At 42.5% G+C, this 25,321-nt stretch overlaps 1 protein-coding gene across 3 annotated transcripts; it reads right to left on the reverse strand.

Annotated features, from left to right (window-relative positions):
* Positions 1 to 91: 91 nt before the first annotated feature.
* On the reverse strand, positions 92 to 25,313 carry SWT1 (SWT1 RNA endoribonuclease homolog). 3 transcript variants are annotated; one of them, XM_085068686.1, is made up of 19 exons: positions 25,202 to 25,313; positions 24,191 to 24,265; positions 22,069 to 22,127; positions 20,639 to 21,374; positions 19,549 to 19,620; positions 19,367 to 19,423; positions 18,637 to 18,766; positions 18,414 to 18,512; positions 16,676 to 16,864; positions 16,229 to 16,322; positions 14,866 to 15,002; positions 14,031 to 14,182; positions 12,616 to 12,754; positions 11,627 to 11,772; positions 10,298 to 10,506; positions 9,247 to 9,375; positions 3,045 to 3,111; positions 2,406 to 2,470; positions 92 to 1,134 (listed from the first exon to the last, which is right to left on the reverse strand). In XM_085068686.1, exons 2-19 carry the CDS (start codon positions 24,254 to 24,256, stop codon positions 1,029 to 1,031), a joined length of 2,652 nt encoding a protein of 883 aa, XP_084924812.1. In that variant the 5' UTR covers positions 24,257 to 24,265; positions 25,202 to 25,313; the 3' UTR covers positions 92 to 1,028. The 3 variants fall into 3 exon arrangements, with proteins under 3 accessions (XP_084924812.1, XP_084924813.1, XP_084924814.1); XM_085068687.1 differs by lacking the exon at positions 92 to 1,134 and adding an exon at positions 1,142 to 2,226; XM_085068688.1 differs by lacking the exons at positions 92 to 1,134; positions 2,406 to 2,470; positions 3,045 to 3,111 and adding an exon at positions 3,238 to 5,726.
* Positions 25,314 to 25,321: the final 8 nt, after the last annotated feature.

Genomic DNA, 25,321 nt, shown 5'->3' on the forward strand with positions numbered 1-25,321 from the left:
GGAAAGTCAAGCTCACTGTGGAAGGGAGCTGCACTGGGGGGCCTTGGCAGGACTGTGCTGCACCTCATCCACAGGGACTGGGCAGAGCCACTCAGAATTAACCACTGTTTAATGTAACAATAAATTACATTTTTACAATCAAGAGTTTACAAATACATCCAAAAGTTAATATCAAAATAGACACTTTAGAACTTTGCCAGTCAGCTCATCTCTGTACAAATACATACACAGAAGAGGTAGCATTAAAAGGCCTTAGAAAATGGCTTTTGGAAAGTTTCATGTACTTAAAGCAACCACCAGTGCTGCCAGAGAGAGATGTCACCTGGAGCGAGAGGAGGACCAAGCCCACGTGGCAGGAGGATATGGCAAGAGAGGGATGAGGAGTTTCCCCCAGAGCACTGCTAGCAGGTTTCCACTCAAGATTAAGCAGGCATTTTAACAAAGGAGGAACATCCCTTTCCTCTGAAAAGGGGTCTGGGACAAACACTTGCATGAGGGTGAGGTTCTCTTTTGTCCTTAAGGAAAAATATCTGTTCCTCTGCCCATTCTACATCCTCTCTCAAGCCTTCATTGCACAGGCCATGCACGTCTGTGGGTCAGTCCTTCATGGTTGGCCTTGCACTCCCAAGCCCCCAGGTGACACAACAGGTTCCTTTCTCTCACCTGGCACTTGTAAATACCACCAAAGCAATCAGAGGGGTTTCCTATAAAACCATTAACAGCTCAGTTCCTCACAGAACGCCAGATGCTCCAAGCAGCCCAGCACAGCTGCTGCATCCCAAACCAGCCCTGCTTCTCCTAGTTATCCATGGCTATCCTGTGGCACCCCCACTTGAGACAGAACATCCTAGTAGTGAACAGAATTCTCAGCAGAAATCCCGACGTTTAAGGTCCATATGGAATTGTTTTTCCCTTCAACTCCAAGCCAAACCAGCACCGTTGAGCAAGAAAAGGGGGCATGGTTTAGGCTCCTCCAGCGTTTCCTTCTCCTGCCCCGAGGAGGCGGAGCTCACCCGGCCGAGCCCAGGTCAGAGCCAGCCCCGGCTCTCAGCCTCCCTGTGCACGGATGCCTGGCACTGCTCCAGGGTCTGCTCCAGCTGTGCCAGCTGGCAGCAGCCCACTTCCAGCCTCTCCCTGCAAGACAGGACAGAAAGGTTAGCAGGGCACAGCAGAATAGGAATCTTTACAAATATTCCTTACATTTTCCAAAAGGACACTTCCATCAAACCCAAGCAGCAGCAGTGACTTTTGCACTAAAGCTGCTAAACCCGAGGGTTTCACAAGAGCTCCTTACAACAGCCAACCCACAGCTGCCACAGGCAGAGCTCCTGTTCCCTTCTGGGGCAGGTAAAGTGGAACAATCGGCAGGAGAGGTCACTGACATCCATTTTCTGGGGAGATTTGGGATTCTGGAAGGTTCAGTCCAAACCACCTTTGATACACTGACAGATCCTGTATTCACACCCAGAATAAGGCTCTGGACTGCACCCCCTTATGACTTAGGCCCTTTCAAAAGAGGAATCCCAACCTGATCACATATAAACATGCCCTAACTTAGGATCTTTTGGAAACCATTCTCAAAAGACCATTCAAAAGCTGCTTCTCAAAAAAGGAAGAAAAACCCCATCACAGAGTTCCCCAAGCACAGCCTGAGGGGTGCCAGAGCAGCCTCCAAAGAACTTGTTTTACTCTGCTGAGCACAAATCTCCAGCCACTGTTTTCTTTATGCTGGATCAATACAGGTTTAGAGCCATCAACTTGTGGGAGTGAAGCTTTTAAACTGGTTTTTATTACTGATAGAAATACTGAATGTCTCCCTCCCTGCACAACTTTGTCCCCTGACCTTGCAATCTACACACTGAACTTCACAGAAGATTCAGGGACCCAGAATCAATCCAGGCAAAGGGAAGGTTTTAGAGTAATTTACCCTCCAGCCTTTCACTTGGCTGATCTTAGCCAGTGACAGCTCATTCACATCCACACAACAGCAAAAACCAATTCCCTGTCCTTCATTAGCCAGCTCAGAATTATTAAAAACCCACAATGGCATTTTAGGAACCTCCCGAAGCCTGGATTCACAAACCTTCAGTGACACAAATTCATAAAGAAATGAGCCAGAAACCACTGGCAGAGGAAAGAGGGTCCAACACCTCACCTCCAACAGCTGAAAGTCACCATGTAGGCACTGATGCCTCATCTCCAATTTAATTTGTCCTCTCCTGCTCTCTGTTCATCAGGCATTAAAAAAATAAAAAGGGAATTAAAAAAATCCCCCATTCACTTCCCTTACACTGCTCCTACAAATGGGGATTTTGATGATTCCAGATGATTCCTCTCATAGTACCTTGGTTCGTACAGGTGAAAAAGCTGCCTCAAATCCCTGCTGGGGTCAGTAACTGGCTCACCTGTACAGCTCCTGTGACACACACTCATACAGCTCCTCAGCAGTGAATTTCAGGCTGTTATTGATCTGAAACAAACAAGAAAGAATTAATATAATCATTTATCAAGTACCATAGTCTGCTATAATTGTACAGCAGGAACAGGAGATACAGCTCATGTATTCCCTAACAGGCTTTCAAGTTGAGACAGTGCATCAAAAAAAGTCATCCTGTATGTTAGAAAAAACGAATATTACAAATTCCAGCTCCATTTTCTTACCACTTCTGCACAAGTCTAAAAGACCTTCAATAACTCTTCCTCCCCTCTTAATTTACCCAATAGTTCTATCTTCCTGTATAGCAGAGCACTGCAAGCCTGAAGCATGTAATATATTACAGAAATATTCTACTAAAAAATTTATTTGAAGGCTTTTTACTCTCAACAGAAAATCATTTACACCAAGTGAGTTTTCAGAAAATTTCACAAACAACTCAAATACCAATCAAAATCCAACTAACAATCTATCTATTAGTTCACCAACTAATAAGTAAGAGCAAAGAACGAAAAGTCTTAGTGGGAACACAGTGAGGAGACATAACCTCAGAGCTACTCGAAGTAAAAGCAGCAAGTGAAGTGACCAAACACTAAAGAAAATGTCATACCTCATGTCTTCTGAGGAAATTATAGAGGGTCCAAATATCTTGGAAACTGCTGGTTGGGGTCAAAATTCTAAAAAAGTAAAGTTTAGAGATGATTTTAAAGCAAGTAGAAAAGGAGTCTATGAAAGAGTTAAAAAGTTAGAAATCTTCAAGGAAAAACAGGTTACTTGAACAAAAAGGAAATTATGAACTTTGAAGAATTATTTCTGTGAGGACTTTTCTGGAGGCTTTTCCTAATTAAAAATTCCCTCCATGTTTTTATGAGCCATTTCTGTGTGAGGAGAGAGGAAACCCAGCACTAACTGAAAGCCCTTTGGTGCCACCAGCGAGGCCCATGGGCTCACGTGGAGCCACAGCAAAGCCTCCCAGGACACACAACATTCCCAGCTTTAACTCATTCCCTCCAGATTCCCACGTGCAGCTCAAATGGTACAATTCACATTTTTGCTATGTCTAATAAAAACCAATTCCCACCTAATACTGCCAAGGGATGTGGCAGCTGGAGAGAGGCTTTAATGAAGCACCTCGATGGACACCCTTTTCCACAAGGCTCCACAACTGAAGGTGGTTTTTAACAAAATTAATTATCCTCATCTATTTAGGCTAATACAATTCAGTTTTCCCCCTCAGTGCGAACTTCATTTGCATTCACCAGGAAAAGCAGAACCCTCCTAAATGCTGCAAAATGTACCTTAAAATCAACATTAAAACACAAGTAACACTATATATATATATTAAGAAATACTGATAAAATTCTCGTTTTTAAGTCTTACATAGCTAAATAAAGATAATGACTAGATTTGGAAAAAGAAAATATTTTGGGGAAAGTTCTATTCACTTTCCCATGGGAAAGTGCCCAAATTCTCCTCTCCCTCCTCTTGCAAGCCTTTATAAATGAATTAATTAGGAACTGAAAAAAACAGAAAAGTAACAAAGTTAAAAAATCCCAGCTAAAAGACCCTGTATTCGAAGTAGGCTGGAAGACCATGACACAGCACAGGATTTATTGTAACTGGAGTGTCCACTGCTTTTTCCCATCCTTTTTCATAGGAATTATCACCAAAAATAAGTCACACATTCTTCCCCCCTTCCTAAGAAGCAGTATCCAAAATCTTTGCCATAAACCTGCCAACTGTGAGTCAGGAAGGGAACCAGCTGGCTGCTCTGCCCAAAAACCCCTCAGAGCCTCTCCTGGGCACCTCAGCGAGAATCAGCTTTGACAGCAGGAAGCCCCGGCAGGGAGGAGCTGCCAACAACCCTCCCTGGAAACGCTGGGAATCCTGGCAGCTGGAACTGCCCAGCAGCTCCCATTCCCACCAGCAGCTCCAGGCAGTGCCAGCCCTGCCCATCACAGCAGTAGGAGCTGAGCATCCCTGGGAGAGGCTGATTCCTCATGGAAACTCTGCCCTCCAGTCCAGGCAGAAACTGCCTGACTGCTGCCACCAGCCTGGATGCACAACTGGACACAACATGAAAGGTAAGGTGTTATTAATAACCTCACCTCAATACCTTGGGGCAAAATCTGTCCATCCCTGTTTTTCCTGCTGAGCCAAGGACACACTCGGATAGGTGACCCCACTGCCACAGTGGAGCTGCCGGTGGGAAGCCTGGACAGGGGAGCTCTCCAGAGGAAGGATGGAGGCAGCATACTCAGGTGTATCCCTGCAAGACCTCAGCTGGATGGACAAACCCACTGTGCCTCCAGTTTTTTGAGAAAAAAAACCAAAATAAAATGTGTAAATAATCATCCAAGTAGCTTAATGTTAAATCTGTAAGTTATTTTACGGCTTTTGCCTGGATGATGCCAATTGTTTCTGGGTTTGTACAATGGAATGAAAGGCTGACTTTGGCTCCAAGTTTTACAGCAGCTCCAAATAAAAGACATTTGTTTTTCTGAGGGAAGAGCCCTCGCTCTGCACAGAGCTCTGGGAAGCTGCTGAGGGAAGAGCCTGCACCCTAACTTCCCCCACGTATTCCCAGCAGGTCAGCATTCACAAAACAGTCTGCAGATAAATAGGGGCCGCAACACCAGCTCCAGTCTGGGGATATATTCTTCTGTACAAATTTTCTGTACATTCCTGTCTGCAGAGCAATGATTTCACACCACCACTGCTCTCTACTGCTTTTAGTCACTTCATGTTCCTTTCATCTCCTCTGCTATGGAAAATGGGCATTTCAAGGGAAGGTGTACCTTGGGAAATCTGGACCTGTCTCCATGAGCACTGACTCTGCCTCTATTTCTTAATTAAATCAAATTGCCCTCGTTTTCATGGAAGTTTGTCAGTGATAAAAAGTCTACCTCAACTACAGAGCTATGTCCAAAGAACATCCTCTAAATCAGTAATCCATGAAGCAAAGGGCTTTTATATCACACCATTATAAGGAGCCATGTGAACCTCAATATTGTGACCACTGCAACACTAACCGCTGCTGCTTCTCTCTCCACACTTTCAAAAGCAGAGAGTGGAAATCCATAGAATTGCTTTGCCTTTCTATCAGCACAGCCTTGCAGAACCAAACTACAACATACCACATTATGAGCTTTACCTTCAGCCTAAGAACTCCAGTACAGCTCTACAGAGTTTTCAGAAAACATTTAGGATGTGAGGTGGAGAAGAGAATGTCATGGAAAGACCCAAGAAGTGACTGTGGACACTTGCCACCAACTGGAGGTTAAATGCTGTCCTGGGGGGCAGGAGGGAGAAAGGAGACAGCAGACTTGGTGATTTAATTTCAAAAGCAACAGAGCTTCTCAGACCACTCCAGAGGTTTCTTATCTCCTGTCCTGTCATTCATCTGATGCCAAACACAAGGTGTAAGACACAATATTAAACAGATATGGATAGGAAATAGCTCAGGATGTGGCTCCTTACTTGTGCACAGAGAAGGTCTGGGAGAAAGCAAAGACTCTTTGGAAAGGACCAGAAAGTGAACTTATCAAACAGAGGGGAAAAAGCCCAGCCCACAACCCAAGTGGCAGGGGAACCAGGTCTCCAGCCTTCCCACTGCTCCAAGACCCTGTGAGGGCAGGGCCAAGGGAGGTCTCTGGGACTGTGTGGAATCCACTGTCACATCCGGGGAAGCTCTGCCCCCAGCGCCTGTCCCTGTCACTGCTCAGGCTGGCAGGGCTGGCACAGAGCATTCACCAGGTAACAAATGCAGGGCTCCATGTCAAAGGCTGGGATCTGATGGGCAAAAAGGCAGCCTCACCCATTGCCAGCCCCTTTTAACCTCACTGCCCCAATATTGAGGAAGCAAAGGAGATGAGGAATGGAAACCCCGGAGCTCCCTCTGGCTCATGAACAATTCCTCACTGCACTACACTGCACTGAGGGGCTTCAGTGGGTTACAGTGATCAGTTCTGATACAGTACCACTCTGCTGCACTACTGAAATCTTAAGAAATTACACTTTTAATTTATATTATTAAAACCCTTAAAACCTCTAAACCACAGCTCTCCAAACCATTGGGAGTGTGAGAGAAATACCATTTAGATAAAAGATTAGAAAAACAGAATTCAGGCTCCTTATGCGGTGAGCAACAGACAAATATTTTTACAGGTGACAGTATATTAGTATAAATATTTAGGAGGCCTGTATCTAAGTGTATATGCTGTAAGCTGTGAGTGATTTTAAAGCTGGCATATGAACAAAAAAAATTCTTTCTTAGCCAACAGATGAAAAGAAAAAATCCAACTAGAAATAACTATCAATTAACCAAAGACTGAATTTTCTTTCTTTTCTATGAACAAGGATTTCTCATCTAGAAGAAACTTGGCAGGAAATATGAAGACAATGTCCAATTCCCTAGGGGTGCATATAAAAACTTGGAATCACAAGTTCTATTCAGCTGAGGGCAAACATCAGCTAATCCAAACCCCTATTTTATTTTAAAGATTTAATTAAAGAGATCATAAATTAGGCACCTCAATTAACTGGTTCCAAATAATACCCAACCCAAACACAAATATAAACTACCAGTGAGAACACTCAGAAATCCTCAATCCTAAATTCTTTAAAAACATGTCATGATTTCACAATTTTACTGGATGCTTACGTTTCACAGGTTTAATAACCTTTTTTGCTCATTACCAGTAGTAATGGCATACAGTTAGATATGCTAACCATACTGATTATTCTTAATTTCAGAGCCGAAGGCTGTAACACATTGCTGGCATGCAGAATTTTGCAGTATAAACACCTCTCTGCTACCAAAGTTGTCAGAGGAAGAAGCCAAGATAAAATGAAAAACCTGCATGGTATGACAGAAGTTAACCACAACAGGGTAAGGTGTCAAAAGCTGTTACTGAGACATCTTCAATGAAAAAGCTTTCTTTTTCCCTTTTCTATATCTGTATTTGTCATTAACATGTTCTGGCCATCAAGCCTGCATAGCTGGGATAGTACTACTGGTGTAGTATTTCTTTTATGATTAAGGATATCATTACAATTATCTCAAAAAGCATCATCATGTTTTTCTAATTGCTTTTAACAATCCGAAAATCTAACCTTTTAATGCAGTTGAACTTTCAATATAATTGATTGGTAAAACTTCCAGACTTTCACAAGATGTTTACTCTCTTCTTTGTTTTGGACAGCAGGGACCAGAAGGTAACACAGAACCAGTTGTATTTTATCACTATAAACTGTGTTACCTACACATACTCAAGATAGAACTTTCTCACTGCTTCTTCTCCAGTACCAAACTTTCTACCAGATTAACTCATTTTCTTCAATCATGCCATTAGATTGACTCTAAGTCACTGAAAGGTATTTTTTCAAAAATCAAGAAAAATATATGTACTGCAAGGTCAGTTTTGGAGCAAAATGAAAGTGAGGTGTCCCTGCCCATGGCAGAGGGTGGAATGAGATGAGCTTTAAAAGTCCCTTCCAAACCCAACCATTCTGATTCTACGAAAACTTCTGAATTTTTGCTATAATACTCTGTAATATTCTTAAAACTACAATGAGACACTAACCTGGCTCCTGACTCTTGGGAAAAGCTCCTGAGAAGTCTCAAACTCCCTTAAATCCTTCCACTCAAGGCCAAAGCAGTGAACGCTTGGTGCAAATTCTCCCCATTTCTTGCTCCATGATGCCACCTACTGCAAACCTGCACATCAGAGCAGGCAATTCCAAAGTGTCCACGACAACTACTCCATTCCAACGATCAGCCTGTGTATTTCAGGATTTTTTATTTTTACAGAGCTCTTGTGTACGAAGAAATACAGGAGGTAACGAGCTTTCACTAAAATACTATCTCCTTAGAGGAAAAAAAACCCACCACCAATAAATTGAATCCATTAGCACTCAGCTGCTCGACCTCACATTTCTACCCGTATTTTTCTGCTTCTACTTTTGTAACATTTAGGTCATTTATCTTTGACAGAAAAACTGCAATTCTTTAAATGGGTCTGTATTTCACTGCCGTGAAAAAAGGACCAAGTCAAGACTACATAGGAGATTCCCTATTCTTCCTGAAACTTCCAATTTTTTGTGTTGTTTAAAAATGGGAAAATGGATGGGCCTGGCACAGGGTGCCTAGAGAAGCTGTGGCTGCCCCTGGATCCTTGCAAGTGTCCAAGGCCAGGTTGGACACGGGCTTGGAGCAGCCTGGGATAGTGGAAGGTGTCCCTGCCCATGGCAGGGGGTGGCACTGGATGAGCTTTGTCCCAGCCCAAACCATCTTGGGATTCTGTGATTCTATGAAGACAGAGGGAATATTATATTTCCTAAATAGCTGATTGTCATTATTATGGCTGTGACACACCTTTTGACTCATGAAGAACACTCTAGAATTGGGAACAGCAAAGTCCCAAAACTTTATATCCTTCACTGTATTGGAACTTTGCCCCCATCTGAGTGGGCCTCACATTTGAAACACAAATGCCCTGAATTATTCAAAGTTCCTGCCATCAGAACTAATGTATTAATCATGATCATTAATACCTCCAGTTACACCTAAGCAGAGGCGACTTGCTGGTCAAACACTGGAAAACAAATCCCAGACATAAAAGAGAGAATTCCCTACAACAGATCTCCACTTCTGCAACACTTTCACGATCTTTTGCTCCCAAGCAATGGTTCAAGGTAGCCTTGACACCAGAATTTTAACTGAAAATCCTGTCACTAAGCACACAGAGTGGTTTGGTGTTGAAATGTTTCAGATTTCAGGTGCCTGTCCTGTGCCCAGCTGCAGTGCTCACCTGCCAATGCCCTCCCGGATGTCCTTCACTGCTGCCAACACCTTCTGCAGCCCTAAAAAGGCCTCCTCAAATGAGGCCTTGGCAGCCATGGTCACTGCACTGGGGTCCAGCTTCTGGAACAGTTCAATGCTGAAATTCAAAAGAAATAAAGAATAGAAAAGCAGTTAATAAAAAGGCTCAGAATTTAGAGAAACCCAGTGTCTGCAGTGTGCTTGTATTTTGTCTATTAAAACAAAAAGGTCAAATATAAATCTATACTAAATCCACACTATAAAACAGCCTCAGAATAAACGGCAGTGCAGAAATGGCACCGCTGAAGTTAGTTATCACTGCTGATCGGCTGAGTCCTTACAAACCACCAGAAATGGAGTTCCTTTGTGCTTGGCTGGCTCAGAGCCCCTCCTTGGAAAAGATTCCAGACTAAGACAACAAAAAGGAAACACAGTACCTATTCAGATTTTATCAAAAGATATGGCATCCCAGCGAGTTTCCAGAAGATTTTTCAGAAATAACAATATAAAAGCAACGGTAAAACATCTAGATGGAATAGGGGTTAATTTCCTGCAATTCTAAATTTACATGAGAAAGGAAATTCATCACAAGATTCCGCATTTTATAAAGTGAAGGATTTTGCTTAACAACAAAATGTTTTCTATTTCAAATTGATTTTCAAGTTTTAAAATAGGGTATAGAATTTTGCATAAGCTAGTAGACCTCCACTGGATTTGGAGAGAATATAACCACAAGAAAATTGAGACCTTAGATGCTATTTTATGGATAAATACGAGATTTCCATGGATGTCTCACAGTTGGGGGGTTTTCAATGCCTTCTTCCAGGGCAACATATTTCAGCTGCTGCCCAGAAAAAGAGCAGCAGTCTGACACAACAATTTGCATGCTCCCAGCTTTTGTGTGACAACTTGTGTGATTTTTTTTGGGGGGGTCAATTGAGATTAAGTATGGGGGGAAAAAAGCACCATTTCTAAAGTGTGCTTGTTTGACAGTTATCTAAGGTTATGTGGTAGTTCTGAGCCCCTTTAGCAAGCTTTACCTGTACAAGTTCATGGTGTTCCAAACACCTTCCAGGACCAACCAGATTTCCTGGTGCCTGTTTTCCTGAGCCAGATGGAAGCTGGGATGGAGCTCTTTTTCCTCAGTGCTTTGCAGACTGGGCATCATGGCTTCCATTTTTTCACACGCAGCATTTTCTGAAAGAACCATGATGTCTTCTGATAAATCCTGCTCATTGTCTGCCCTCACCTTATAAAACAGTTCAGCAAACAAACAATCAATGTATTTGGTTCCTAACTTCAGAAAACCAGAATCTACACACTTCTACAGATTTTTTTAAAGCAATGCTCAAAAAAACACGACTGAACTCTTTGAGTCACCTTGATGACAGTCTCTGCATCCAAAGCTTCTCTCAGTGGGTTGGGTTGGAAGGGACCTCAAAGCCCATCCATGGGCAGGGACACCTTCCACTATCCCAGGCTGCTCCAAGCCCCAGTGTCCAACCTGGCCTTGGACACTGCCAGGGATCCAGGGGCAGCCACAGCTTCTCTAGGCACCCTGTGCCAGGGCCTCACCACCCTCACAGGGAGGAATTTCTTCCTGGGAAGTTTTCTGAGCCTGATTCTTGTGGCAGCAGAACCTCATGTTCAGGGCTGAGTGCATTGCGCAGAGGTTTCAGCACAGATCACTCTTCTCCCTGACCTTCTTCCTTCCCCCTTCACCCTTCTCCAAAGACACCAAGAACTCTTTACAGCTGTTCTACCCTATATTCTTTCCCACAAATACAAATATTTCATCTATGCTCATTACTCTAGTTTTTATGCTATTACATACAAAACTGACAGCAACCACAAACCAAGACAGATGAAGTTTCCTCCACAGAAACTCAGAGCTGAGCTGGGAGTGAAGACCAACTTCTCAGACCACAGAAGGTGTCAGGACAACCCCCATTAACCATCACAAACCACATGGTACAAGGGAGCCCCTTCTTCAGCTCCCAAGACAATGAAAGCTGAAATAACACACCTAAGAACAGCAATATGGGACCCATGTCAGAAGGGGAAACAGCAAGTTTAACCTCTAAGGCCCAGCAGTTACAAATGCAATAGAAAACTAGAACAAAATAATGGTTTTCAGTCACCCTTCCAATATTAACACATTTATATTAGGGAAAAAGTGTATCAGCAGATATTCACTGCATAAAAATAAAAGTTAAAGTTGGGGTCTGTTCATTTAGAAAACACTCTAGCAGCATTTCCTGGAGTAATCGGTGGAAATGATGGGAACAAGTAAGAAATCTAAGGCAGGTTTGGAATGTGGAACAGCTGGAGGATGGGGTCAGGTGGACAAACACCAAAGCTGCTCTTACCTCCCCGAGGGTCTCACACAGCTTTGTCACTTCAGCATAAGCCCGGGGCAGGACACCGTTGTAGTCCGACCTGGAGCTAAAAGCATGGAGCAGTGTTTTGGATTCCTGGAGCAACACACGCACTGTTGAGGAGTCAAATGGTTTATCTGATGTTTAGACATTAAGGTGAAAGAGAAAAAAAGATGTTAGGAGTTATCAGTCTTGGCAGGCAAATTTAATACTCAAATACCTGGATGAACTGAAGCACGTGAAAAGCCTTGGAAAAGATTTCAGAAGCATCAGGTAAAACTATCTCAGAGAAATATGCATGAGATTGCTCACTCCTTAACCAAGTCCTCCAAATTTATCCTGGGATCTTGCAGAAGGATCAAGTGGCATATCTAGAAAAATTCTGCAGAACAGCAATATCCTAAAAGAGGTAGAACCATGGAATTCCAGAATGTCCAGAGCAGGAAGGGACCCACAGGGATCATCAGTCCAAGCCCTGGCCCTGCACAGACACCCCAACAATCCCACCCTGTGCGTCCCTGCCAGTGTTGTCCAAAGACTCCTGGAGCTCTGGCAGCCTCAGGCTGTGCCCATTGCCTGGGGAGCCTGGGCAGTGCCCAGCACCCTCTGGGGGAGTTTAACAAGTCTACCTGCCAAAATCAAATGCACAAAGACATCTTTAAACAAATGGAAGGTTTGTGGCTTTTTTTTTTTTTTTCTTTTTTGATTGGCTTTTTTTGAAAACAAATCTCCCTGCCCCCATCTACCACACTAAATATCCTATGCTCCTCCATAATTTATTTGGCAAATGCAGATCATTTGGTCACACATAACATGGGGGCAAAGGAGGGAAAATAATTATTTGCATTTGAAAAAGAATTCAGGGACTTTGGTGACCATTAATATACACAGGCAGTTCTATAACCCAAACCAGAACAGGGAAGCTTTTTACAGTTTGCTTTTTTTTAAAGTTTACAATTAATATTCTCAGGGATTTTTACCTGCATAAAGGTATTTAGACAGACATTCAATGGTTGAAAGTAAACTCCTTGGCACCACATAACCAAAAACAGCCACCCAGTGTTTTCTGTAACACTTCAGCAGGTTTGCTAAGGTCCATGGTGGCTTCAGATACAGGATCTGGAAAAGAAAATGTTATAAATTCAAAGGCTGGTTTTCATTTAGACACATTCCTACACATTCCACAACTGCTCTGTCCTTCAACAATGTGCTGATTTGTGATTGCTGAAGCAGAATCTCAGTGATTCCTCAGAAATAAGACTATAGTCAGAACTAACAAATTTATTTATTAAATAAATACTTGATTCAGCAGCAGCATGGGTTAAACAGTGATGCTCATGCAGAAGCAATGCACAGTCAGTCTCATGATTTTTGGGTCCCCATTTCGCAAAAAAACCCCAAATACTCTTGAGGTAACTCAAATACTCTTTGAGTTACCTCAAAACTGCTCTAATGAGTTACTTATGCACAAAAGCCAGCAGTAACAAGAACAAGAACAGTATAAACGCCTTTGATTTTCTTGTACTGTTATGAAGTAAAAATACTGTGACTACTTATACATGAAATAAAACATGCATTGCAAAAAACCTGCAATTCATTACTATTATGTGAAACCAGTGTTTGAAGGGATGTTAACAGAAATTAACTAAGTGAATCAAGAAGTGACTAAAAGCTTAGTAGCTAATTAGAGTAGCTTGTGAAACATCAGTCACCCCATGATTTTGGGGGATTTTTATCTCAATAAATTTAAACTTCTAACAACCCCCCACCAGCTATAAAATGGACTCTAAAGCAAAGTATGGATGATTTGAAAGTGCCTTGTATGTGGGTATTTATCTTCTGCACACGATACTCTTGCAAGAGTGTTTGGAGGTTCTATTAATACCCTTGCCATTCTGTATCTGCACTGGAATCAATTCAGCTGTCAACTATTTTATCCACATCTGGTCTGGTGGGGAAGAAATGCTGGCAACAAGTGCCTCAGTACCATGAAATATGATTTTTATATTTATTTTATATGATATTCCTGATGGAATGATTTCTTGCAGGGTGTATTTACAGAGTAAGGATCTAACCTGACTAAGAAAGCTGAAACAGAATTTTAATGCCACTAATAAAAAGAACTCTGAAAGTTCACACTAAGAAACCAGCACCCCTGTTAGTGTGTCATTAAAATACTGCACATGTTGCACATCAGTGGTCAAACAGGATAATCTTGCTATAAAATGAAACATCAGAAGTGAACTCCGAGCTGCTCCCTGTCAGTGAACTGTTTATATCAGGGACTTGGATGACTTGGGCTAGGCTTGACACAGGTACTAATAGCAATAAAATAACAAGGACATTTAAATCGCTCAATAATCAAAATATCAAGCAAGATGATGTAAGAAACCACCTCCATCCACAGGTTTCCAAATGCAAGTTTCATTTCAGTCTCCAAAATACAAGACAAAGCTTCTCCCAAGTTCTTCTCAAGGTCTGGAAGCACATTTGGGAATTGTGCAGTAAAACCAGCATCCCCTCTTGCTGCTTTCCATAATTCTGTACCTGTCAAACCAATGACATCAAAGGTATTTATTGCAACTGGGTTTATAACTAATTGATGTTGATGGTGCATAAAGAGCTTGTCCCCATAAATAAAGACAGACTGCACTTTAGTTTATAAAGCATATGGGCTACACCTAATTAGGTTTCAGGTATTTCTAGTTATACTCACTTGTACTGTGGGTATTTTTAATTAAGAGCTAGTAACCAAGAAGACTAATTTCCCTAGAGTGTTACTCATTAGTGATCTTACTCCACATTTCTTTTTTCCTTAAATAACTTAGATCATACACAGCCAGCAGGGTTACCAGCGATCACAAGATGACCACCGCTGAGCTCTGTAAGCTGTTACCAGTACCTTTGGAAAAGTGACAAAACCTCTATCAGCCCTAAAAAGTTCAGGACACCTTTTAAAGGAAACTAAACGTGGGAAATACATGCTGTGTTCTTTTCTACAAAACAAAAATCAACATATCTGAATTTCCTAGAACTCTGAGACAGATGGTTCTATTAAAAATCTCACACTTCCAGAAAACCTTTGAAAAAATCTTCCCTGAACAAAAATTATTCCTAAGGATTCAAAGCACAGGAAAACTGAAGGTACAGAAGGACCTGTTTTCCCTCTCCCCACTGATTTTTACACACTCACAAACCAGCACAGGTAAGGGCATACTCCACAGACTCACCCTGCTTCGGCTGCTGCAGCTCCTCATGGTTCTGGGGCCTGTTTGCATTCACATTCTGCAGAGCAGTGACCAGATCAGCTTTGCAGAATGCCTTCACCTCACTCACAATGGCTTTATTACATAAATTTTTATCATCCCTAGGAGAAGAAAATTAACTGTTGACATAAAAGGAGTAAAAGCAACACACTGGAAAAAATTGCATTTGGAAAACTTATTTTGTAAACTTCATTATATATACAAAGTTTTCTTTCTCAAGCAATTAGAAACAGTTCAAAAAATTAAAACAGAAAAGTAAAAAGATTAGAAACATACTGAAAAGTGTTTCAGGGTCTAGGTTTGCTTCAAGGGAACTGCAGCTGTAAATACTACAGCAACGATTCCTAGTTGCAATGCTCTCAGAAAGCAAACCAGGCAATAATTCCAAGACAGTGATATCTTACTTGATAGCTACAGTTAATTCTCCTTGTTGAGACTTTTTTTTACTGGCCATTTACTGGCCATTAACTTTACATGTTCTACTAGCCAAATCATTATCCCAGATGCCACCCTGAGGTTCTGTTCCAGCAGAACCACTACAAAAATGCAAGACAAAGTTGCATCCCAGTACTTTCTCAAAAATTTCCATTGCTTATTATTGGTAGAGGATAAAGAGATTTTTGGGTGAAAAGCTGTTTTGAAGTCACCTCCTATTCTTTACTCAGGGAAACCTAAAATCACCATCACTACCCTATGGATGCTGTGACTGAAATGGTATTGTCAGCTGCCACCTGTGTCAACCTGAACAACCCAAATGGTGCCCAGAGTTTTAACCCTACTCACTGCAGTGATGCAGGAACTGGTTCTAGCCGAGAGCAGAGCTAGCAGAGCCAAGGAGTATTAGATTTTCAAACTGGCTTCACCTGCTCTTATTAAATTCAGAATCAATACTCAGAGGTCAGCTGTTATCCTCACAAAACAGAAGTAGCAGCAAAACCATTCCCAGCTTTCCTCTTTCTAAGATGAACCCCTTGTTTGCTTCTCCTCTCCTGGCTGTGAACAGGGATAAAGTGTGTAACTGGATCTCCATCACTAATTCACATATTTTTTCCTATTTTTTAACTTCAATAATATTTTTACAAGAAATCAGAATAAAATTTGAGAAAGCTGTACTTTAACAAGTTCTGAAACTGAATATTGAGTAAACTTAATTCTCCTTCAGACCTCCACCACACTTCTCCAGTTTTTGTGGTTTATTACATCCTTCTACTCTAGCTTTTAGGAGGATGATTGCCCTTCCATGAGCTTCCTTCAGCAACTGCTCTTCCTTTTAGGCCCTGATTTGAAAGCAGTGTAGCAGGAGAGCTAAAGGCACCCAGGAACTCACGTGCAGAGGATGACAAGAGCTTGTGGGAAGAGTTTCTGATATTGCAGGCAGCACTGCAGGACGCGGTCATCGTTGTTCTCATCGCTCAGCCCGTCTGCAAAGGCAGAGCAGACACGGTGAGGGGAGTCAGCACACCTCAGCCTCCCGAACACCTCAGTGCACTCATGTGCTGTTTGCACATTCAATACTCCCCACACAAGGACACAAGTGTAAGGTTAAAGTGAGAAACAACTGATAAAACAGTAAATAGTGAACAAAGCACTCCCACTAATAAGGCGTTTCCATACCACAGCCTTGGATACAATATGGAGCCTGCTGTAAGAAACCAGCTCATTTTAATTAGCAAACTAAACAGTGAAGGCTCCATTAAACTCAGAATTCTAAGGCTGCCACTAGGTGAAGTGCAAGGATGAAGTACCCAGCACAAATGGATTGCACATGTATTACACATTTTTTGAGAAGCCAGCTGCATGGATTGCCCCCACAGTTTGGAATCCTGGTTCTTGAGACACTTGTAGATGAACTGGACTGCAGGGATAGCTTTGTCCCGGACATGCTGCAGCATCTTCCCCTTCTTCAAATTGTCCAACTCTTGTAGGACAACCCAGGGAATTATTAATGCAATTCTATTAACTCCTGGAAGGAAAAAAAAAACAAACCCCAACCAATAAACAAAGGTATTTTCAGGAGCGACACAAACTACTACAGAGAACTTTTAATCCAAGCATCACATTTATGCAAGCTCACTCTCACCTTTTTGCCAACACTTTTCACATTCATTGCTCAAGGGAATCTAGCATTCGAAAAAGAGCTGAAAAAGGCTGAGTTCCCTCTTTCTAATCTAACCTTAATATGGCACTACACTGATTACATGGAAAAGTGACAATACTAGGCAGACAAAAGGGAGACACAATTTTAATCAGCAGAATACTTCAACAACAGTGTGTGGCAACATTATAAAACACGTTTACAGCAATTATCTTGGCACACACTTGCTGTGAGACATTCCAGCAATGTGACACAGCAGCTGGAATACCAGGCTGTATACACCTGAGTGCCCACAGCAGTCACTGTGCCAAAACAAGTATCAAAAACAAGCAGCAAGGGCTTGTGTTCACTGCCAACCAGCACTCCTAAACCAGGAACAGGAAGTGCGGATACTGGACCATGGTTTTATTTGTAGCTAAGTATGGGCTGAACTGTAAAGTTATTGATATGAAATACAGGGTAAATCAGAAGTTTAATGACTGTTCGATTAGTCCACCCATGACAAGAACTTCAACCATTTCCTTTCTCATTCACATTATGAGAACAGAATTTTGAAAAAATGCATTAATAACTATCTGCTTTGTAATAAATAGGCCAGGAATCAGCAGCCTTCTCAACATGGTGGGTCTGGTGCAGGACCAAAAACTGGGAGTTGCAGTATTCTGAAAAGGCACCCCAGTGTACATAAGACAACAGCATTCCTACCCTGGGAAGAGAAATAGTCTGACACACTCCTGAAAATCACTCAGGCCCTTAGGAAAGGTATTCTCCAGGTGGCTGGAAAAAGTGTATTCATTAGCTGAAAGCATCACATCACCCTAAGCATTCTGATAGATTCCAGACATGTCTACCAAGGGCTGACACACACAATCCCAATCCTGCAAACATTAAATAACCAACAGCTTCCCAGCATATGAGAGCCAGATATTAAAGCCAGTGTCTCATTCCTGAGAAATTGCTCAGTTCTGCCACCTTTACCAAGACAGAAACAAAGCACTAACTGACTGCTCAACACATTTTAAATTATTTTATATTTCTAGAAAAAGACATGTTAAAAGGAGCCTAGAAAACAGAGCTATCACTAGTAACATGGTAGATGTTTAAATTATGTTCTTATAAAGGGTTGAGACTTATTTACCTCTAAGAATTCAAGCATATTCCTGGGAACATCTGCCATGATTCTCTGCAAATACATGGGCTATAAGTACAGTGGGTTCTGCTTCCACAGCTGAGGTTTCCCTAGGATGCAGCTTGTTTGGGTTCACAGAACCAGGCTCTCAAGTGTGAGCCTTCTGCCTCTGCATGAAACCTGCTGCCTTTTTAAGGAGTCCAGGCTTTGTTTCCTTCAGGTAGCCTGAAGTTCTTACAGCATCTGTTTTTGTCACAATGTCTTGTTTATCAGAACGTATTTACTTACCCGGTATATCCTCAGATTTCAGTGATCTCACAAACTCCAGGTGACTAATCATTATATTTGTGTCAATCACCACTAGGATGTTCAGACCAGAACTAAAAGCTAAAACCAGAAGAGAAAAAAGAGAAAACAGCAGTGAAACAATCGTGTGCTCCCTACTCAGACCATCAATAACTGTAATTACTGGTAGCAAGTAGAGAGCAAAGCAGATCCAATCCTGACATACCAGCAGAAACATTTAAATCCTGCTCTGGAAGATCTATCTCCATGCTTGTAAGTTCTCCACAGGTCTGTACTACAGACAGGGCCATTCTCTTCTCCACACGAGCAACATGCAAGTCTTCAACTATCTGCATCTACAGGGAGAAAATACGTATGTATGCAATCCATTGGAAGGAATCATTTCATAAGCATTCCCCAAAATTATAGTTTTGCATTAATGCTGTTAAAACTACCTCAAAATGATGTCTGAAAAATTTTAAGTCAGTACAGGAACTGTAAAGCCATGAGAACTTCTGCATATGCTCCACTACAGACATCCAAAATATGGCCTAGAAAGATTTATGACCTTTCGACCTGGTATTCAAAAACTTTGCTACATTTTTTTGCTACACAAACGGCAAGTTTCCTAATAGGCCGTTCTTAAATATATGTTTCCCTTCCAACCAAAAGTTAGAGGATGGAAAATGAGATAGCTGGAGCATGTGAGCTACTATGAAGGCCTCTTTGTTGCACATGGTAACAGAAAGACACTGTTTATCTCAGAAAGTTCCTGATTAGCAGCACTTTAGCAAATTTGCTTAGTTTTTTTAAAAAATGCTCCACATTTTTGGAGTGCAGATCACAAGTCAACAATGCCAAATACTAGGAAAGGCCATGGAATTGTTCAGTTACACAACCTCAGTGCCCTTGGTCTTTAAGACAACTTAGAAGTGTTAAATGAAAGCATTACGAACCTCTTGGTCTGTTTCTGCATTCTGACTGTCTTGAGGGAGTGCAAAGTCTTCAAAGCTCTGTAGGGAGAAATTAAAAAACTCTTCCAACATCACAAAATATCAAGGGATACTGAGCAACAACGGATACCCGTGCCAGGAGTTTTTGAATACTACCCTACAGTGTTAACAAGTCCCTCACTCACCTTTGGGACAGGCACAGGCTTTCTGACCTCACCTCCCTGGTAGGAGTCAGACGTGCATGGGGCCTCAACATTCTAGAAACAAGCAGAAACAGAAGTACAACACATATCTTAGAGTGCTTTTTAGAGAACACTGGGTGTTCTTGGGAATCCAAGTGAATAGGGAATGTAAACCACAGTTATTAGCATCTACAGTATCATTTCAATAGGCCTTAGATGCACGGTTTTCTTTTAAATAAAAAACAGTGGATTACACAGCAAATTCCATCTGAACATCAACCCCCCACTTTTTTACATTGAAGGTGCTTGAACAGGCTGCCCAGAGAGGTTGTGGAGTCTCCATCCTTTGTCCTGGGGAACCTGTTCTGGCTTACCCTGCTTGAGCAAGGGGACTGGACTGAGTGACCTCAAGAGGTGCCTTCCAACCTCAATAATTCCCTGGCTTTGCACATGGTAACTTTCTTTGCACACACACAAAATGCTCACAGTACCATAACACAAACCAGAATTCCCAAAGATGCCAGGCATTTACACAGGAACAACAGCAAAAAGCCCCCATGCTCAAGATCCAGCTTGAGTCTGGCTCTGCACCTCAACCTGAGCTCAGAAACGAACCCGTTACAGACAAAAGGGAAATTCTGCAGCACGCATACCAATTTAGTCCCAGATCCACACCAAGCTCTCCTGGCATCACTCTGCCAGCAATGCTCTGTCCTACAGCAAGCTTTCATTGGTTCTGTTTATTCATTCAAAAAATGAAATAATCGTATCAGCTCAAAACAAAAAATCAGCTGCTTTATACCTGAAGTGAAGTATTCCACACCCTCAGCAGCAAAGCAAAGTTGTGGGAGCATCTGTGCAGACACAGTCCCAATATACAAGACCTTTACTCTTCTGGTCTGTTTAACATTTAGCTGAGGAACATGGCAACAAGGTTTACACTGGGATCAGAAAAACCCACCTAGTTAGCTATGAAACCAGGCTGGATTCTGTAAGAAGACAGTCTGCTCATATCAATTTGTCTGCCATGGAGAAAACATCTACATGAAGCATCCTGAAACATCTACATAATAAAGAACTGGGTTCTCATTACCTGCTTCAAACAGAATGCTGTGCCTTCCAAGTCCCCTTGCTTAGTCTGTGAGTGACCAGGAGCTTTAGCAGAACCAGCACTGCGTTCTTTGTGCTTCCGAGAGTCCCATCGTGGCCGAGTTTCACATGAGGAGTGTGATGGTCTGTGTTTATCCACATGCTGCTTGTTCACAGCAAACTCCTCGCATTTTCCTTCCTCCTCTTCTTCCCAGAAGCTGGATAATGCACTTGGCTCCTTAGTGGCAGGCCTATCACCATGCCCAGTCCTTGCAGAGCTATCAGGTAGCTTTTTGGGAATTCTGACATCTTCACCCTGCTTTTTTGAGCCCTCTGCCTTTTTATGTACCTCATACACGGAAGACTTAAACTTTTCAATCATAGCTTGTTCTGCTTTGAGCTTGAGTTTGCAGAGTTCAGCTTTCTCTCTCTTTTTCTTCAGTGCCTTGTCCCTCTGAAGTTCGAAGCTGTGCCAGAGCCTTTTTCCTTCTGTACCATCAAAGTGACTTCTTTCCTTGCTGGCAGTCACCACATCAGGAGTGCGGGTGGTTTTGCCATGTTTGATTTCTTTGGCTTTAAACTGGATGACTATTTTCTTCTGCTTTTCAGTTTGACTTGAAAAATCATCTGGGGTTTTGTCTTTGTTTGGAGATTTTTCCTGGGATCTTCCATCAGCATCGTGGGAAACACTGTAACTTCGGTGCCGCTTCCTCTGTCGCCTATCTTTCTCTGGTTTGGATCTACAGAAACATTATGAAGAAAGTAATGTGATTTAGCTCTATTAATGGAAAAGAGCAACAAAAAAGGCACCTGCATTTGATTTAGGCAGTTAGAGCTAAATATTTATGAGCACCATGTTCTTAGAAATTAACATGGAGCAACATCTGTCCTTCAAAATAGTTTGATACAGCATTTTTTGGACTTACCTTTCTCCACTATACAGACATTTTAGCTTTAAGAAAATGGAGAAAGAGCTTTTTCTGCATTCACTGCTGGTTTGAAAGACACTCTACACAGTCAAGTGTCTTCTTATCACACAGATAAGTTTTAACAGGAGTTCAGTGATAAAGGAGGTGTGTCATGCTAAAACGTCAGCTGGGTCACACAGTGCCAAAACACACACAGCTTTCAAACTGTTTACCCTGCACTGACTGGAGAACTTGGAAAAGGAACAACAGATGGGAATACAGTAATGTTTCTACAGAAATTGTGAATTATATTAAAAATTATTAAGAAAACTTTTTGTAAGAGCAGAGAAAATACTCAGTTATTATATTTACTGTACACTAGATTTAAAATATCCAAAGAAAGACTGGCTAAAACACCATATTTTATTTGGTGAACAGGTTGAAAAAAATCTTCAGTTCAGCATTAAAGGGTCTGTGATTGTTATATTTTTGAGTAGTTCCATTTCATGATAGAGTGTGAATTTACCTCTGAAGTTCTGTTTCTCCTTTCACAGTGTGCTTGTAAGATCTTATGTCTTCAGAGCTCTGAAAGAAAAAAAAAAATTCAAGGGCTTACAGGGGAAACTGCAGCTAAAAAAATACTGCATAAGACAATGTCACAACTGAGTGGTTTGGCTGCTTAGAGAAATAGTCAAAGGGTGCCAAGGATGTGCATGCAAAGATAAGGGTGAACAAGGGTTTAGCAGCACTCCATGATTTAATCATGGAGAGCTCTAATGTTTACAAAGTGGTTCAGTCAGGTCCACTACAATAATGACAACTACAGATCGGAGGTAGTAACATTCCTACTGTGATCAATTCCCAGGCACTCCGGTAAAACCATGTGTGCCACAAGGCAGGTAGTTTTCATACACCTTGGGGTCACACAACTCAGTTGTCCCAAAACCACAGCAAGGTGTAAGAAGTTACAACAGAGAATGGTAATACATGGATTATTTCAGATAAGAAAGCTCCAGACAGAACAACCTTTTACAAATAATTCACTCCTTCAATACCTGGGGCGTGCTGACTCAGTGAGGCCATTGGATCACTGCTGCAAAGATCCTCCCTACCTAGAAAAGCCTTAGCCAGTTTACTTCCACACTAGAGACCAATTAATGCAAAAATCAAAGGCTTGCAGAAACCCAGGAAGTCCTAAATTAAGCTACCTTTGAGAACTTCTGCCTGTGGTTGGTTATGGAGCTGCAGGACCAATACCAGCAATGGAACAGAAAAACCAGAATGACAGACGATTCCAAAGGCTCCCCTGGGGTCACATCCACCCCCTGTGCTGTCCCCACCAGCTGGAAGGCAGTGAAAGAGCTCCCTTGGTGGAGCTCATGATGCTGCTGGGACAACTTCTCGTGATACCAAACCCAATTCCAGCTGCTCAGTTATTAAATTCTCTCTTCAAGGCCTATTTCCTGACAACCATGAATTTCCATGATATTTTTAATATTTTTTTTCTATCTACCTCCTCCTTTTCTCAAAAGTTTTCAGTTAATTTGGTCATCATAAGTAAATTTTCTCACCGTTCCTCTCCTCCCAGCACTATCTGTTTGGGGTATGAGACACCTCCCACCCACACTGGGATCACACTGGAGGACACTTGCTACTATTAGAGGATTCCTTATCTTTTTGCTGTTAAACGTTGTACTCTTCAAACTGGTAGAGACAGTTGTAATGGCAACAAGCTACAGTATGAAGTTTTAAGCCAAGTGTTTACCCTTTGTATTACAGAAGCAAAAAAACCCCAAACAATGAAACACCTTAGGATAAGTTAATTTTAGAAGACAAATAATAAGGAATTCAGGGCAAGAAAAAATAGTTAAAAATATCTGACTTTGAACAACATTTTCTCCATGATCAAAAAGCTTCTAACAGGAACAATTCCATTTTTAAGGCCACAACATCATGCTCATTTATTAATGCTTCCAAAAAATTTTTGAGATTAAAAGATTTCTGACTTCATATATTCCTTGCAAAATCCAATGGAAAAAAATCCAGCAAATTTCAGTGTGAATTTACTAAACTACTGATTTATCAACTATGTACTGCACTTCTGAGAGTAATTAACTTGCAAGAAGTGGACATAAACAATAAAAAAAGGACAGGACGCTACACACATGTGACCAGAAAGATGAGAACCACTATAGCACTAGCATTTTACGAATTATTCAGGGAAAGCTGACTCACTAGATATAAGTATGCACTAGATTATGCTGAGAATTTCAGTCATTAATTTATGGGGCTAGAAGGAAATATTTGAGTCACTCACCAAAACGCTGTGAAGTACAACTTGTGGTTAATTAGAAAATTAAGATATATGATCCAAGAATCAGAACAATCGAAGAAAACAGCAGTGATTGAGTAACAGTTTAAAGCCCAGCTGTCCTCAAGCAGGAAGAGACACTAAAACAAAAAAGTCTCTTATTTTCTGATACCCACACTACTCAGAGCCTCTGGAGAAAAACATTGCTGCTCTTTATGACCCCATCTTTAAATTGCATTCATCCTTCTACCACAAGGCTGCCAAACAATTAATCTTCTACTCTTGAATGTAAGGGACTAAATTAAGATAATAATAGTAATAATATTTCTGCTCCTACTTTGTCATCCTGGCCATCCAAAGAGTCTTCCTTTCCAGCTAGTTTCTTCACCTTCTTTTTAGACATCTTCAAATCCTTCCAAAAAAGTGTTGTCATTATTACTTGTGTCAAGTTTTTAGTTCTAGATGAGATAAAAATAAATTTTATCTGCATAGAGAAAAATAGTTTAATAGTCTCCTTTTACTTCCTCATTACAGAGCCACAGCAGATCTCAACAGGGTTAATAATTCGTATATAAGGGAACGTCAGAATAGAAAGGACGGCGATTACACCTCCCCAGAGAGAGCTATTTTGTCCCAGCAAACAAACAGTGACAAGCATCCTTTAACAGAGTCCTATCACCAAGCTTTCAGACCACGGCACAGTGGCAGGGGCTGCCCAGGGAGCTGCGGACTCTCTGCCCCTGGCGGTGTCCACGGAGCGCCTGGACGCGGCACTCAGCGCTCTGGGCTGCTGACACGGTGGGGATCGGGCACAGCATGGACTCGACGGCCTTGGAGGGCTTCTCCATCTCAGCAGAAGCTGTGACTCTCCAAGGCAGTCCCGACAGTGTGACTGCCGCGTTCGCTCCCTCCCGAGGATGGAGGGATTGCGGTGACACCCCTTAGCAGCCCCGCCACCCTCCAACAACCCAACGCACCCTAACAGGAAGTTCGGGAGAGCTGCAAAAAGCTTCACCCGGAGCTCCCAGCGAGGCGATTCCCAGATCCCACACCCGCGCAGGGAATGCTGAGGCGCGGGCAGCAGCGGGCTCTGAGGGAGTCTCTCCACGGGGGGCTGAGGGGCGACAGCCTCCTGCCTCATTCCGTCCGAGAGGAGAGCCCGGGGGCCCGCACGGCACCCGGGGCGCTGCCGGCACAGCTTCCCTTCCCTTCCCTTCCCTTCCCTTCCCTTCCCTTCCCTTCCCTTCCCTTCCCTTCCCTTCCCTTCCCTTCCCTTCCCTTCCTCCCGCCCATTTACATGTCCATTCCCTTCCTCCTCCCCACAGGGCACCGTGCGGCGCCGCCTCACCCGGCTCGGCCGCTGCCCCGCGGACCCCGCGGCGGCTGTCGGGGCCGCTCGGGGTTCGGCCGGCCCGGCGCGGCTCCTCCCTGCCGCGGTGCGCGCCGGGCAGCCCCGGGCGCGGCTGGG

The sequence above is a fragment of the Lichenostomus cassidix genome, chromosome 8, assembly GCF_008360975.1.
Source record: "Lichenostomus cassidix isolate B80296 chromosome 8, HeHo_3.0, whole genome shotgun sequence".
NCBI classification, from domain to species: Eukaryota; Metazoa; Chordata; class Aves; order Passeriformes; family Meliphagidae; genus Lichenostomus; species Lichenostomus cassidix.

What these genes read in the sequence shown, in the direction of transcription:
- SWT1 (XM_085068686.1), bottom strand. Translation starts at nt 24,256, where the DNA reads ATGTCTAAAAAGAAGGTGAAGAAACTAGCTGGAAAGGAAGACTCTTTG. An exon ending in ATGCAGAAACAGACCAAGAG is followed by an intron (nt 18,767 to 19,366) that starts GTTCGTAATGCT and finishes TTCTCCCTGTAG; the next exon opens with ATGCAGATAGTTGAAGACTT. An exon ending in GTCTAAATACCTTTATGCAG is followed by an intron (nt 11,773 to 12,615) that starts GTAAAAATCCCT and finishes TCTAAACATCAG; the next exon opens with ATAAACCATTTGACTCCTCA.